We start from the raw sequence: 16,861 nt of genomic DNA on the forward strand, positions 1-16,861 counted from the left end.
CATTCTCCTACCTAAGGTTAAGGGAATACTGAGTAAGAAGGGAAGAAATATTCTAAGGGCCATAAAATCAGGGAGTCTGCTGTGAGTGTGTCTCCCAGTAATGCCAGAAACCACACCAGGTCTCATCAACTTGATTGCCTGAACATGAGCTAAAGAAGGACAACACAAATGAGCATGCAAAGAAGGCAGGAAAGGCCCAAGAGACCCCAATCCTATAAAAAAGAACCACAGGCAACTGAGGAATGCTGAGAGCAGAAGAAACTGTCTTCTCCAGGGAAGGACACATTGATTGATTATATTTAAAAATGTATATAAATACACATATGCATACAATAACAATTAGTGAAATAAAAGGCCATGAATTTGGAAAACAAGTAATACTGGGAGGGTTTGTAGTGAGAAAAGGTCAGGTACAAAGGTAACATTATTATAATCTTAGAGAGAGAGAAAGCCAGTTACGTTGACTCATCCAGTAATCTTAAGTACTTAGGAGACTGAGGCAGGAAGACTGCTATGAGTTCAAAGCCAGCTTAGGCTACAAGAGGAGTTCAAGGATAGCCTGGTCTACAAGAGCTAGTTCCAGGATAGGCTCCAAAGCTACAGAGAAACCCTGTCTCAAAAAACCAAAAGAACAACATCAGGAGAAAAGTTACGCCAAAAGGAAGCGGTTCTAGATTCAATCTTCATTCTAGAATACAATGAACATTTACTTAAAACTTATTAATTTGGTTTATTCTGAGATAAATTAGTTTCTGTTTGTAGAATATAGCTCAAAAAATCATAGCTAATTATGCTCAAAAATTGTATTTTTAGTTTTTATTTGTATTTCTAGTTTTGTTCTTTTTTTTTTGAAAGAGAGGCAGAGAGAAAGAAAGGTTTGTTGAGATGTAGGGAGGACCTAGGAGGAGCTCAGAGAAACCTTGTCTCGAAAAACCAAAAGAAAAAATTCTTAATACCTTTATACACAAAAAGGCGTTTAAGAGCGGTCCATAGAGAGTTATCTGAGAATCTGGGGACAGTTCCATTTCTACATGAAGTTTATCAGGTGGAAGTTCAGAGGGATCAACAGGAGGGCGTGGTGAAGTAGATGGAGAAGAAACAACTCTCTCTGATGTTTTCTGGGCTGGCCTTAATACAGATAGCATTGTTTCTTCCATTTCTGACACTAGAATAAATTGACGGAGGTGGAAAGATTAGTATGCCAGAAAAAAAGTAATGGCTTTTTAGAAGTTCTTCAAGATAATTATAAAAAATTTTACTATACTTACATAAAAATTAAATATTGTATCTGTAATATTTAACAAAAAAATATTTTTTTTGAAATATTTCAAAATATTTCAAAATATTTTGACCAATATATTGACTGAAAGACCAATAATAAAGAAAACAAAGAATTTCACTAACATAAGGAGAGATATGCATAAATTAGAATTTATGAACAGAATAAATGAAAAGCTTCTATTACATATAATATTACAAGTCCCTAAAATAGAAATTCAGGTCACAATTAGGCATCGATTATATCTATAGGCATTAAAGTTTTCACATAGTTATTTAAATGTGTGATATTATTAAATACTATAAGTATGAATAACTACGAAAACTGTTCTTTGATCATAACAAATTGGAAAATACAAAAACAAAATCACTTAACTCTTGAATTCTTTTTCTGTACTCAGAAATGTAACAAGTTAGTTTTGATAATCCAGAAATACATGATAGTTGTAAAACTCCATTAAAAACTAACTTTTTCCAATTAGTGTTATAAATACTATTTAAGACACTGTACTTTGTAGTCCAGCTTTGTTATTTTTATTTTGGTAGACCTTGGAGAAAATGTATCGTAAGTATGTTACCTGTATCACAGAGTGCTAATAAGGATTAAATGGGAAATGTAAGTAAGAAAACTGGCTGATTCAGTTTTTGATACAGACTAAATGCTCAATAAAAATTATCTATAATTATTCTAAAAGAGTTAAAAGAATACAAATTCGTATGTATTTGAGACTACATACCCGTAAATTAATTTTATCTTTTCTATATTTGATTATGTATCTATTAAAACAGCAGCTGTTTCAAAACACAAATGCTATTCAAACACTTACATGACTGTTTCAGCTGTTCATCTGCTTTTTGTGGATAAATTGGATGCCACGTATAATCAATGGTAAGCATGACACTTGGGACAGTCCAGCATTCAACCCAACCAGCCCTTCCAAATATAAACAAAAATAAAAATCTATTCAGACACTTAATCTTTAGTTGTATAAAACCACTAGTTACAGATAAAGCTTATCATTTGAAAGGAATTTCTCTACCTATTAGCTTACAAAATACTCAGACCACTATTTTTATGCTCTTACTTTTCCTGAGTAATGTTGCGCCATTTTGGTTTAACTGTTTTCTGGCCACTCTGGCACTCAGCAGGAATACCAGTTTCAGGAACCATTTTATTTGGGTGACAGTTCTTTACCAGCATAAATAATGAGTATTTGCTAGGGTGGCAATCTGGTAGAAATAAATGAAGATCAACATCTTCTCCCTAAAACATAATTTATAATAAAAAATCAGTACATAAATATGATAGCACACTACCTATACTTAAATCTATTTCTAAAATCTTGAAAACAAACTGAAAATTAAATGATAAATTTTAAATAGCATATTTAACACTGAAAAGTCAGATAGATATTTGGAATAAGATTAAACAATGACTAAAACTAAATCCTTATTGAAAAGTATAAAACAGGCAATACAGAAAGTAGTGCATAGTTTTCAAGTAACAATAAAATGTCTACCTTCAATAGTTGTTACTGGGTATTACACATACACAATTTAAGAAAATCAAAACTCTAATATGGGATCAGGTAGACTATCTTCTACAATTTCTTAACTTTTAAAATAGCTTAGCCACTAGACCTTGGTTGGATTTCATTTTTTTCTTATGGACCCTCTATTCTTTGCTTATTTCAATGCCTAGTTTCTCAGCGGGTAACACTGTAGAACAGTAGAATAGGGAGGTTAAAAGCTACATTGTCAGGGTTCAAAATCCAACATGGCAACTCACTAGCTGCATGAAAATTTACATAAGCTGTCTCCCAATTATTATGCATCTTCCCTCCTAACTTCCCTTTTAGATGGGTATAAGTAGCTCAGATTCTCCTCAATTTGTGATCGTCCTGCCTCTGGGTCCTGGATACTAGAATTACAGGCATCATGCCCAAATACACCTCAGTTTTCTAAGATACAAATATAGGCAACTACGCCAAGTAGGTTTTTTGAGAATTAAATGAGTTACTATGCATATGCCCTCTGAACAATGGTACATTTAAAAGGGGTTAATAGGTTTTAGTTGGTCCTTTTATTATTACTTATTATTTTATTCTTACTACTTTGATTCAAGTAATATTATTGATAATTAATTACCCTACCTTAACATTAGATATGTCATAAAATTTTAAGCTTAGATGTACATAATTGCTACCTCTTAGATATAATAGAGAGAAGAGAAGTACTTTATCTCTGAATTTATGGTTTATCTAGGAATTAAGAATAATAAAGAAACATAAAATTTGTTTATAGTACAGTATAGGTGAAAGAAGCTCTAACAATTACAAATGAACTCTAAAAAAATGTATTTTCTCAGATCAGTTTCTAGAGGCTGTTAGAAGGACAGAGGAGTAACACTGACACTAAAGCTATTAGTAACTGAAGGTTGCTACACTCTCACGGTGGCAAAAGGATGAACAAGAGCACATAGAAGCTCTGGGAAATCAAGTCTACTAACAAACCTCTGGAATAAACAATGCATCCAATTATACGTACTTTTAAGGAGAATCTGGTATTACATGTAGCTGGAACAAAGTCCGTAAAAGGCAAAGAAAAATCAATGTTCAATGTTTCCCCACAGGCTGCCAGATATACTATAAGAAAAAGTAAAGTAAATTTAGTTTAATGTCAACAATATTTAAAGGGCAAAACTACATTAAATGTACAACTAAATAAAATGAACTGTATGAAAGCATAAAAATATAAAAACAATTATGAAATAGTCTCAGAAGATAATATAGGAAAATCAACTCCAGCTGTTGTAAGTGAAAGAAAAGAGAAGCAGATTCATGGATAAAGGGTTGTAATGAGATAAGCCTTTAGAAGGACTTTAATAGGAGTTGTGGCCCTGAAGAAGGAGCTGCCCTAGAGAAAATACTCACCACGTGTAGCACTAGGATAGGGATGGGTATAATGGGGTGAAGAGAAGAGCTTTCAATACTGAGAACAAAGGGGATTGCTGACTTCTAAATTTTACTGGGTAGGAATTCTTTTTTTTTTTTCAGAAAAATTGAATATTTTATTTTAATTTTTTTTTATTAAATTATAAAAGTTTCCATTTCAGCCCCTCCTCCCAACACCCTCCCACTCCCCCCACTCCCTCTCCTTCTCCCTCTCTATCCCCTAGAGCAGTCAGGGTTTCCTGTCCTGTGGGAAGTTCAAGTTTGGGTAGGAATTCTTTGCAGAATTCTATTCTTATATAAATTTGGCCTGACCTACCTGCTGGGGAGAGAGGCATCAACAGGATAAATTTATCTTGTAGGTAGAAAGACCTTACTTTTTCTGCAAAACCTTGAGTGTTCCATCACCACAGGTACCTATCAAATTTTTGTCTTAAGGGACAAACTGCAAAAGCACACTGCCTGATTTTTAGGAGACAGAAAAGAAGGGAGGGAGGAAATCTACATATTTTAACACTCATTTTGTTGGCATATCTTAATGAGTAGATTAAAAAACTAGCACTCTTACCATTTTCCTGTTGTTTAGTGGAACAGTCAATCCAGTTATGTTGATTGGCAGCCCAAATCATTTCAAATTGATGAAACATGATTTTAAAATTCCATGTGTATGGAACAAATGAAAAAATATCTGGAGCATTATCACTAGACCAGTCTTGAATCAGATCTTAAAACAGAGAACAAAAAGTAAAATTGATTAAACATGAATGCACATGTATATGTGTTTACACATTCACACACACATGCACACCCTAGTTCATCAAAAATGAATTCTTTTGTAAATTAAAAAAAATAAAATTTTAAATACTTACACACTTACTTCTTTGAATCCTCTTCTTATTGTGCTTATTTCTACCTATCTGTTAATAGGGGGGCATGAGGGGCTTGCTATGAAGTGAAAAATATCTCACTTTAATCAACTTTTTTAATAACAAATTCAGCTAAGCATGATAGTGAATCCCTGTAATCCTATGACTCAGGAGGCCAAGGCAGATAATCTGTGAGTTCCAGGCCAGCCGAGGTGCATAGTAAGACCTTGTCTGAAATACAGATGAACATTTTTCATATTTGTTCATGAAGTAAGTATCTACTGAGTACTTATTGTACGGGAACCTCTGTGCTAAACTCTGGGACTGCAATGAAATAAACAGATACAGTCATCTGAAAGTTTAAAACAACCATTAGTGCTTATGTGTTAAGCTTGAATTGCTGCTTTTTAAAGTGTTTTATAATTTTTATTTATTATTACTACTGTGTGTGATATAGGTGTCAGGCCATAAGTATGCCATAGTGTACATATGAGGATAAGCTTGTGGAGTCAGTTTTCTCCTTTCACTTTTACACAGGTTACAGGGCTCAAATTTAGATTACCAGACTGATGCAGCAGCAAGCATCTTCACATGTGGATCACTGTACTGGCTCCTAGTTGTTTCTTTTAAATTTGTCTTTATATATTTAGTCTGTTTCTCTGTTATCTTAATTTTCTTTTAAATTTAGGAAGTAAATGCTCTCATTAGGCGGTTGGTGGTACACGCTTTTAATCCTAGCACTCAAGAGGCAGGTGGGTCTTTGTGAGTTTGAGCCAGCCTGGTCTACAAAACAAGTTTCAGGACAGCCAGAGCTGTTACCCAGAAGAAGAACCCTGTTTCAAAAAAAAAAAAAAAAAAAAAAAAAAAAAAAAAAGGAAAGAAAGAAAGAAAAAGAAAAAATAAAGAAGTAAAAGTTCTGTATATGACAATACTAGATTTGAAGCACAGTAGTTTCCACAACTTGTTCTCCTGTCTTTCCGTCATTTGAATGGATTGTATATAATCATCAAGATCAGCATTTCTTGAGAAATAGCTCTATTCTTAGAGATGTCAAATTCAACTTTGTATACTTATAATACATAGAAGCCTCATACTATGTACATGAAATTAGGTGTGCATTTTTGGTTTTGATATCAGACCATAATAACTTTAAGTTTTGGCTTTATTAGCAATATAATTTTGAAAACATAACTTAAGTATTACTACTTCTCCTTTACAGAATAAAGACAAATTTCCTAACTTATTGGAAGAATTGAAATGATTTATGTGACATTTTAACAACTAAATGGCATCAAGTAAGCACTCCATAAAGTACACTTATCATTGAGACTACTTGAAGGGAATTTACAAATAAAACCTAAATATTTAATGTCACTTTGTTTTTAAAGAGAATCTTTAAACTGAAAAAATGAGTCAGAATCATTACAGAAAGCAGTCATAAATGTATCATTTGATTTCATGTAAAAATTAGCTGCCTAATCCTGACTTAATAAATAGCAATCTTAACTATAATTAATCTCATTAATAAGATAAAAATAAATCAAATAAAAGGTATGTGACTATTAACCTTTACTATTAATAGAAAAGGGAAATCTTAGTATGTCAAATTTACTTTAAATATACCTTTATTTCATTTAAAAATTACAGAGGGTAGCCACTCCTATTGCACCTATGCTTACCTTGGAAACATATACACACACTCATTGTTTTATTTTCTAACAAAGGAAGTGATTATACCAAAACTACAGGTGCAAACATCCTGTACACAAACTTCATTGTGACTGGTATACATGCAAAACATATCCACTTCCACCCACTCTCAGTTATAATCTTCCCTGTTTTACAAAGGTAGGCGTTTTCCTCAAAAACAGAAAGGAAAAAAAAAAGAAGGAAAAACATTCGAGGAGACACATAAACTTCAGTTCTACATCCCAGCCTGTTGAAGAATTCTGACTCTGTTTCTTTTTTTCAAGATTTATTCCTTCAAAATTCATCCCTGGAAATAATTAATTTCATAATAAAATTCAACATTTTCCAGACTGACTTCATCAGTTTTCTCCTTAATAAACTCTTATAGGTTCAGCATATGCACTATATATATACTATATAATTACACACACACATACACACATACACACACACACACACACACACACACACACACACACACACACACTATTTAACCTGTCTGAAGCTAATATAGTCATCTTTCCATAACCATAGATACGATCTACCATGGGTTGAAAAAGTTTTTCTTTGTATATGAACTAAACATGTAGAAATTTGCCTGTCATTATTCCTTAGATACTACAAGTGATTTTTTTATGAAATATCAACACTGTGATAAGTATTTTAAGTAACTTGCAGATTAATGAAGGTATACAGGAAGATATACAATCTATATGCCAGAACCACACCATTTCAGAGAAGGCACTGAGCATCTACGGATTTTGTATATACAAGAAACCAATAATCTATGGATATGAAGTAATGACTACACTGTTATTCATATCTTTTATGTGGAAGGAAAACAACCATTTCTAATGCCAGGTACTACACAAAGAAATAATTCTGAAGTTCAAACGTCTGCTTCACTAAATCTATTTTCTTCAAAGTTTTCTGGGTTTTTTTTTTTTTTTTTTTTTTGGTTTTTTGAGACAGGGTTTCTCTGTGGCTTTGAAACCTGTCCTGGAACTAGCTCTTGTAGACCAGGCTGGCCTCAAACTCATAGAGATCCGCCTGCCTCTGCCTCCCGAGTGCTGGGATTAAAAGCGCGCGCCACCACCTCCCCGCTTTTCTTCAAGTTTCTAACTGTTAACTTAGAGACAATAATATCTTTTTAGAGTAATATGAAGAAAATATAAATTAATGTGTTTTGTAAATGCCAAAATGTTACATAAATCATTCATCTTATATCAAGGTTCACTTTATAAAGTCCATTTCCATCATTAATAAACCTTCTTTATTTTCTCTGATGCCTTCAGATGGTATTAATTTCTGATGTCTTTCCATCTCAGATGCATTGGAAACACCATAGTTTACTCTAGCTCAACATAAACAAGGTTTGGCATTGTTTCACTTTATGTGTAGTGTGTCTATCAATGTACTTGAGACTACTAATTAAAATAAGAAAAAACCTAAGTGATATGTCTGTAAGTTCTCTGTGGGCAGAAATCATATTCAGTAATTGTTTTAAATTATTATGTGACTTGGAATGTCTAGTAGAAGCAGCTATCTACCATCTACTTACATTGGTTAAAAGCATGACATGAAATTAGTAGAAAACAGAAATTCGAATCATTTAATAGCTCAGGAAATGAATGTAGTTTCTAAATAAATTTATTCGCCACCTTCTATTTTAACTAATCTTAATATTTTCTTCAGTAGTAACCGAAATGGTTACTAATTCCACTAATTACTAATCACTAATTTCCACTAATCACTAATTTCCACTTTAATAAATCTTAGATTTTAAAACCTTGTTTAAAATTTTATATCATCATACAATATTGTCTCCACACCAGCTTCTATGATATTTTTACTGATAAATATTAAGAATTAGGGTAAAAAATATTTTTCACATACATAACAGAAACTTTATTAAGTTTCTGCTACAAGAGACAATAACTTCAAACTGTTTAACAGAAATCCCTGTTCAACTCAGAGGCCAAATGGGTCCAAGAAGATGAAAATTAAATACTTAATCAAAGGCCCTATGACATCACCTAACACCTAACACCACAGTGGTAGTAAGCCAAGAAAGACTGCTATAGCAAGTAACCTACTGTGAATGTTAGAAGTCACACAGCAAGAAGTAACTCTGCCTTACAGAAGACTATGGTACAATAACCAGAATCTAAGAAGTGATTGCCAAAACCATTTTTATTAATATCTGTAACAAGCACTTGTTGCACTTTAATAGCACTTTTTTCTTCAGATCAAAAGCTGCTCACATTACCAGATGGTCTTATCAAACAATGTGATTAGAAAAATGAAACACTTTCTTTATGACCTAATTCATTTGTGCAAGAAATTTAAAAATCATAAAGATACTAAGTTAAAAATTAATCTGTAAAACACACTAACAACTTGCTTTAGAACTAAATTGATAACCGGGTGGTGGTGGTGCACGCCTTTAATCTCACAAAAGCTAGTTCCAGGACAGCTAGGTCTGTTACACAGAGAAATCTATTTCCACAAGAGGCTTCAGTTTCCACCTTTCTTTGACAGCTTTAATTTCTGGGGCATTGTATTTATGATAAAACTCTGCCCAAAATCCAAATTTCTAAAGAACTATTTTATCTTATTATAAAAGGCATAAGAATCATTGCTGGACTCATAGGAGCTCAGAGAGTCTGAACTGAACCAGGGAGCCTGCACAGAACCAATCTAAGCCCTCTAGATATATGTGACAGTTATATAGCTTGGTCTACTTGCAGGGCTCCCAACAATGGGAGCAGGGGCTGTCCCTAACCCTGTCTGGCTCTGGGGACTCTAATCCTCATACTGGGTGCCTTGCCCATCCTTAATACAAGTGCTTAGTCCTACAGCAACTTGATATGTCATGCTTTTTTTATTGATTTTTATTGAGCTTTATATTTTTCTCTGCTCCCCTTCTGTCTCTGCCCTCCCCTCTTCAACTCTCCCTCAAGTTCCCCATGCTCCCAATTTACTCAGGAAATCTTGTCTTGCCATGCTTTGTTGATAGGCATGGGAAGTCTGCCCTTTTCTAAATAGAAATGGGGGAATGGATTTGGGAGAGGGGCACAGAGGAAATGGAAGGAGAGGAGGGAGGGTAAACTGTGATCAGGATGTGAAATACATAGAAAATTTTAATAAAAGAAATTAATTAATAGAAACACCAAAAGAAAAAGTGAATTGCTGTTGAACAAAGGGCATTCCCTCACACCAGCTAGAGAACTTATTTCTTGTAGATTCTGTCAACAGAGAAAACTATTTAAGCACCGTGACCAAGGATATTCACTCAGGGATGAACCACTATTAATATTTAAGAAGTAGTCTTTCAATAAAATTAAATCTAAAACGTACTCTAGCAGTTACTATAATGCTGTCATGTCTTCCAGAATTAGTATAAAGTGATCAAATGTGACAGTTATCTAAGAAATGAGAACTTAAACACATTCTAAAAAAGAATGAATTAAACAGGAAAAGTATAAGAATTAGAGTGACAAAAAAGTAAAGAAAATCTGTTCTAATTAAAGAAATGTGTAATTGAGTATTTAAAAGTAACAAAACATCCAGTTTAAAGAACAACTTGAAAGAACATTTTTTTAAATCACAAAGATTTTTAACTTAACTCTAAGAAGCAGTGAAACAAATGTTGTGTCTCCATAGAGCAGCTGTTGATCCTAATAAATCAGATCAACTCTGTGGAATGAACTTCTGGAGCCAGAATCATAAAAGCTACTAGATTTGATGTAGTAGTATTAGTAACATTCATAGACCCATACTACCTGTTTTTTGTGAAATATGAATGCACCAAGAAGTTGGTTATTTTATTTCCAACTATGATGGCATTGACATAATCCACACTAACAGAAAAGTCTGAGCAGGAATTCTGAGTCTAAAACAATATATTTTACTATTTGAGTATACTGTCACAGATGATGATATAAAGCTGGAACAGGCAGCAGCCGGCTCATCAGTGGTCTATGTTTTACTAGCCTGATCCAAAGCAACAGCCTAAACTGAGTTCTTCCATTTGTTTCTAAGCTCAAAATTGGTTTAATATTTTTACTGTCATTGTTTGGAATAGATGAAAACAAAAAAAATTGTATTAAAATAGTTCCTCTGGTATTCTCAGCCTAAAACAAATTTAAAAAGCATAAACAATATCACCAAATCCCTATATTAAATATAAAAGTAAACCTACAGAACAGAAATAAGCTCATCACAATAAATCACTATATTTACCAAAAAATACCTGTAAAGAAGTTCTTCTGTGCAAAGATGAAGTGGTAGGTGGCTTTATAAACCTCTAATTCACACTGCCAGGTCTGTGGCATGTTCCAAATTCTGGGGTAGCTGGCATTGATGTGAAACTGCAAAACAAATGTTAAAATGTGACAATGCTAACAGCATTGGAAATGAAGTCACACACACTAGTGAGTAATTAAAATTTATTTTCCCACTGAGCTGAACAGAAGGTGTCTGAGACTTTTAAAACTGTTGTAACACAGCCAGTAAAATAAAAACAAGAAAAAAATGTCAATGAAATTATTCTAATGATACTCTGCTATACTTCTATACCAGAGTCTAGCAAAATTGTCATCAGAGAGGCTTCATCCAACAAGTGATGAGAACAGATGCAGAGACCCACATCCAAACACTAGGCGAATTCTGATGAAGGCTGCAAAGGACTGTGGGAGCCAAAGGATCCAATACACACACACACACACATACACACATACACGCAAAAACAAACAAACAAACAAACAAAAAACCCAGCCCACAGAATCAACTAAACAGGGCTTATAAGGGCTCACAGAGACTGAACTGACAGAGAGCCTCTATGGGACTGTCCTCTGCATACATTATGGTTGTGTAGCCTGGTATTCTTGTGAGACTCCTAAAAGTGAGAATGGGGGCTATCTCTGACATTTTTGCCTGCTTTAGGGACTCTTCCTGCTGTTGGACTGCCTTAATATGTGGGGGTGCGCCTACTCTTATTGTGACTTGTTGTTGCCATCTCTGGTTGATGTCCCTGGGAGGCCTGCCCCTTTCTGAAGGGAAATGAAAGAAAAGTGGATTGGGAGAAGGGACTGGGAAAAGAAGAGGGAGTGGAAACATTGATTTGAATGTAAAATATGAGAGAAAAATAAAAGTAAATTTTAAAAAAAAAAAAACTTGCTGTAAAAAAAGGTCAGTATTCCTGGTCAATATTCACATCTTTGAAATATTAAGCTTTGATGTAGTCAAAATTTTCTGAGAACAGACTCATGCTCTAGTTTAAACCAGCTAATTAATGTAGCAGGTAGCAAACCATGCCCCTAATTCCTCCTCTGTTAATGGAAGAAGGGTGAAATACCATGCACACCATCATACAACCTGATCCTGCATTTCTGCAAAGGAAAAAGCTGCCTGCTTAGGAGTAGCAGTAATGTTTTACATAGTCCTATTTATCAGCAATAGTTTGAGAATTCTAACAAGTGCTGAACTATAAGGAATACTGATTTTGATAGATTTTAAGGCTAGATTTTATGTAATAACAGATTTCTGTTATAATTTTATATTATTCATATATTAAGAAATGTTTTTATACCTATGAAATATGAATGCTCCAAAAATAAGGGTTTTTTCAACAATGATGGCATCAACTTAATTCATGTCAACAGAAAAGACTGCACACTGACTCTCAGGCTAAGCTAACAAACCTGACTATTTGTGAATGCTGTTGTAGATAATTATAATATATAAATATATATGTGAGTTGTTCTTAGTAATTGTGAAATTTTCTTCTATTTACTTGTAGGTTATGTGTAAAATGTTAGCTTAAGGCAAGTAATTAAGAAGCTTATGACATCATCTTATATAAATGAATCTTCGGTGAATACCAACCATTCTAAACAGTGGGTTTTTGTTGTTCTTGTTGTTGTTGTTACTGCCTTTTCTTTTTAAGTTCCAGATTAATGAGTATCTTAATCTGAAATTTAAACTACATGTACTGTCAGACAACCCAAGGTACCATACTTAGTCACTGACTTGACAAAGAATAAAATGTTAAGCTCTGAGAGAAAATCCAACAAGGTCAATACATGCTCAAAAATTATTTTATTTATAATTTAGGAAAAACATATGAAGTTGAAAATTAGCATTCGGACAACTTTTCGGGCCTTCTACTCACTTCCTATATATTAGAAGCAGAGCAATAAGCCTGGTGGCAGGGTGGGGAGGTAGCATATGCCTTTAATTCCAGCACTTGGGAGGCAGAGGCAGGTAGATCTGTGAGTTCGAGACTAGCCTGGTCCACAAGGCAAGTTCCAGGACATCCTGGGTTAATACAGAAGAACCCTGTCTCCAAAAATTTGAGGGAAAAAAGAAAGAAAGAAAGAAGGAAAGAAAGAAAGAAAGAAAGAAGGAAGGAAGGAAGGAAGGAAGGAAGGAAGGAAGGAAGAAAAGAGGGAGCGAGGGAAGGAAGGAGAGAGACAAAGAGAGAGGGAGAGAGGGAAAGAAGGAAGGAGCAAGTGAGGGAGGGAAGGAAAGAAGGAAAGAAGCAGGGCAATAAAGGAATGCAAAGGCAGTACACGGTATTTGGAATTAACTTCTCTTCCCTAGTATGGTATAACTAAAATACCTACTTGGCAGTTCTTAAATAAGAAAACAGATAATTTTTAATTTTATACTGAAAAATTGAAGCCAAATTTATAACCACTAAAAGGATGCATTCATATATTTAGACTTACTGCTAACATTTCTGCTTCTAACAGGGTTCGATACTGCATGCTGGTAGTAGCATCAACATGTAATAGTTGTCCTTTAATTGCAGGGGTGTAACCTAGAAAATAGAAATATAAAACGTAAGGACTAGAATAAAAACTATACAATTATAATTTTTGTGCTAAAACCAACTCAAAAAAAAAAAAAGCCCTGAGAAGAAACAGCTTAGGCATTCTTTAGTGAAAGAGTTTGCTAATATAACAAGGGATCCTTCAAGGATTAGACAGCTCTTAGTAACATCATCACCATTGATATCTACTCTAGTTTGCTTTGGAGTATGAAACCAGAATGCTCTCTCAGTATCCATTCAGGATGGTTCCAAGATCCCATACTTAAACCAAAATCTATGATGTTCAAGACCTTTATGTGAAATGTCAAAGTATTTCACATTATTTCATACATCTTCCACATATGCCAAATTATCCCACATTACCTACACTTAATATTTAATACAATGTAAACACTACATAATAACCACTAAACAGTACTGTTTAGGGAATGACAAGGAAAAAGTATACAGTACAAACTCACTCTACTTAAATATTTTCATATTGAAGCCTATGGATATGAAGACTGACTGCATATGTTTACTCTCTAAGAAATACTTTTTTTTATTTTATTTACTCATTATGTATACAGTGCTCTGCCTGCATGTGTTGCTGCAGGCCAGAAGAGGGCACCAAATCTCATTACAGATGGTTGTGAGCAACCATGCGGTTACTGGGATTTGAACTCAGGAGCTTTGAAAGAGCAGGCAGAGCTCTCTTAACCACTGAGCCATCTCTCCAGCCCAAGGAATACTTTTCAAATATTAACACAAGTTCCATACTTTTACTTTATTCACTGACTCACGTGTATTATTTTTTCATCACTTTTTTCAACTACTCCCTATATAACTACAGTTGCCAAATATCATCTATTTCTCTTATATTGGTATATGTCTGTGTGGAGGTCAGAGGGTACCCTGTGAAAACTGGTACTCTCTTTCTAGATTATGGGTGTTTGGAATACTGATTCCTCAGATGAAATTATAGCTGTAAGAGAATTATTTAATATTTTAAGTATGCGGTTTTTTTTTTCCTTTCTCACAGTTACACTGTTCTAAGTACCCAGCTTAGTCTATGAAAAAAATATCTATTAATGTCACACCCTAAAAAAAAAATTGTGCCAGGCAGGGGTGGTGCACACCTTTAATCTCAGCACATGAGAGGCAGAGGTAGGTTGATCACTATGAGTTTGAGGCCAGCCTGGTCTACAGAATGAGTTCAAGGACAGTCAGAGCTGTTACACAGAGAAACTCTATCTCAAAAAACAAAAAAAAGTAAAAATTTAAGCCTATTTATCAAACAATTACTGTTCAAATTCCAGGATCTGAAGTAAATACGAGACCTGTGAATGAAACAGTATCCACTCTTACAGTACCAAAGCCTAACTAGAAATATTAAGCAAATTATCAGACCTAAAAGAGATGTGTACAATAAAAGAAAAATACAGAACTACTTTTCTAACAAGTCAAAAATTGTTCTTGCTAGATACTCAAATATTATGTAATTACTTAAAGTACAGATACATTGAAATGTAAAACTATGCCCTCATCTGCTCAAGGATATTTCAAAAAACTTACAAATAGGACTATCACATGACCCAGCAACCCCATTATTGAGTCTATCTCCAAAGACAATGAATAAGTGGGCTGAAGAACCATCTGCGTGCCCATGTTCACAGTAGCACCATTCACAAAAGTCATGACATGAATACAAACTAAGTACAGTATCCATTAACTGATGAATGAACAACAAAAAAAGGTACATATGTGAAATGAGAATCTAGCCACTAAGAAAAAAAGTTGAATTCTTATCAGATGATAAGACAAAATGGCTCCAAATGAAAGTCATTATGTCAAGTGAAATAAGACACACAAAAAAAGGATGTGATCTTATTAAATGATCTCATTAATGCATGCAACCTAAAACAAGAAAAGATAAACACTGAGCTTATAGAAGTTGAGAGCAGAATGGTAGTTACTCAAGGCTAGGGGGAATACTGAGAAAGGAAGAGTTAGGAGTGGGCGAACAAGGACTACTAAGTTATAGACACAAATTATAGGCTGATCCACAGATAATGAGAATGCTATACACTTCAAAAAGCTCAAGGAAAGCCTGTCAGCATGGTAGTTCCAACCTGCAATCACAGCACCTGGGAGTCTGAGGAAGGAGCATCTCAAGTTGGGGACAAGCCTAAGCTACATAGCAAGTCCCTACTCAGCATGGTCTACATAATGAGATACTGTCTCAAAAACATAAGTGTAAAACTAAACAAAAGGATTTTAAATTCTTTTACCACACAGAAGTTATAAATGTAGAAACATGTTTACTTTGACGTGAACATTATAAGTCTATATACATGGGTTCAAATATCACATGACACCTCATAAATAAATACACTTTTATGTATCAGTAAACAACTAAATTATATGTAAATTGAGAGACAAAAAAATTAAAAATAAAACATTACTACTATTAATCGGGAGAGGCTAACAACTACATTACCATATTAATCATGTCACTAATCATTTCAGGCAAAATAATGATAACTTACCATTTTCTTCAACTGTCATTGGAATATTAATTTCTAAATATGAGCCGGCCCCTACATTTACATGTACAGCATTTGTTTCCTACCAAAAGAACAAGATTAATTACATGAGACTTATTGTATTTATATTCCTATCATATTACTTTTAAATTATCAAAGAAATATAATTAATAATATGAAGTATTAAAAATTTAGAAAAATGAAGGTTCAGATTTACACCAAAATTATACTAAAACAATATAACAAAATACAAAGGAAAAATTAGAGATAACTTAAAAGTTCACTGTTATTACTATTAATCATTATTAATTTCTTTTCATTATTTAACATTTAACAAAGTATTGTAAACATAAAATAAAAATGAAGCTAAGCATAGAATTATGACCCAAAAATACTCTAAAAAGAAATTTTCAAATTTTAAACATTATTTTCTACTATCTTACAATAAATACCCTGTTTTTAGTAAACAGCAAGTCAATGGTAGCATCTGCAATAATATTCATTCGTAGTTCAAATGCAAGGATCTGTCTTGGCCTCCCAGGCTGTGCGATCTCAGAAACTTTCAGAACTTGATAGTCAGGTGGAAAGAAAAACTTCCATAAACAATCTCTACATATCAAGAAAAAGGAGTAATGGCATGTTAGTCAAATACAAACATCTTTGATAAGGGGCTAAAATCTTATTTTAATCTTTCATTGCTATCTCATTTGACAA

General features: G+C 33.7%; 1 protein-coding gene across 10 annotated transcripts in view; it reads right to left on the reverse strand.

The window, feature by feature from the left end:
- Window positions 1-16,861, reverse strand: part of Bltp1 (bridge-like lipid transfer protein family member 1) — a 182,171-nt gene that overhangs the window by 130,591 nt on the left and 34,719 nt on the right. For 7 of the 10 annotated variants that reach the window (XM_085682389.2, XM_085682391.2, XM_085682394.2 and 4 more), the window contains exons 12-20: window positions 16,591-16,756; window positions 16,151-16,229; window positions 13,519-13,610; window positions 11,040-11,157; window positions 4,798-4,953; window positions 3,826-3,923; window positions 2,364-2,542; window positions 2,106-2,212; window positions 957-1,165 (exon numbers count right to left, since the gene is read on the reverse strand). In XM_085682389.2, the coding sequence (XP_085538515.2) occupies window positions 957-1,165; window positions 2,106-2,212; window positions 2,364-2,542; window positions 3,826-3,923; window positions 4,798-4,953; window positions 11,040-11,157; window positions 13,519-13,610; window positions 16,151-16,229; window positions 16,591-16,756 (1,204 nt within the window). The remainder of the gene's footprint in view (window positions 1-956; window positions 1,166-2,105; window positions 2,213-2,363; window positions 2,543-3,825; window positions 3,924-4,797; window positions 4,954-11,039; window positions 11,158-13,518; window positions 13,611-16,150; window positions 16,230-16,590; window positions 16,757-16,861) is intronic. The other 3 variants (XM_085682396.2, XM_085682395.2, XM_085682390.2) reach the window with 1 other exon arrangement.

The sequence above is a fragment of the Myodes glareolus genome, chromosome 20 (genome assembly GCF_982192425.1).
Source record: "Myodes glareolus chromosome 20, mMyoGla1.1, whole genome shotgun sequence".
Taxonomy (NCBI): Eukaryota; Metazoa; Chordata; class Mammalia; order Rodentia; family Cricetidae; genus Myodes; species Myodes glareolus.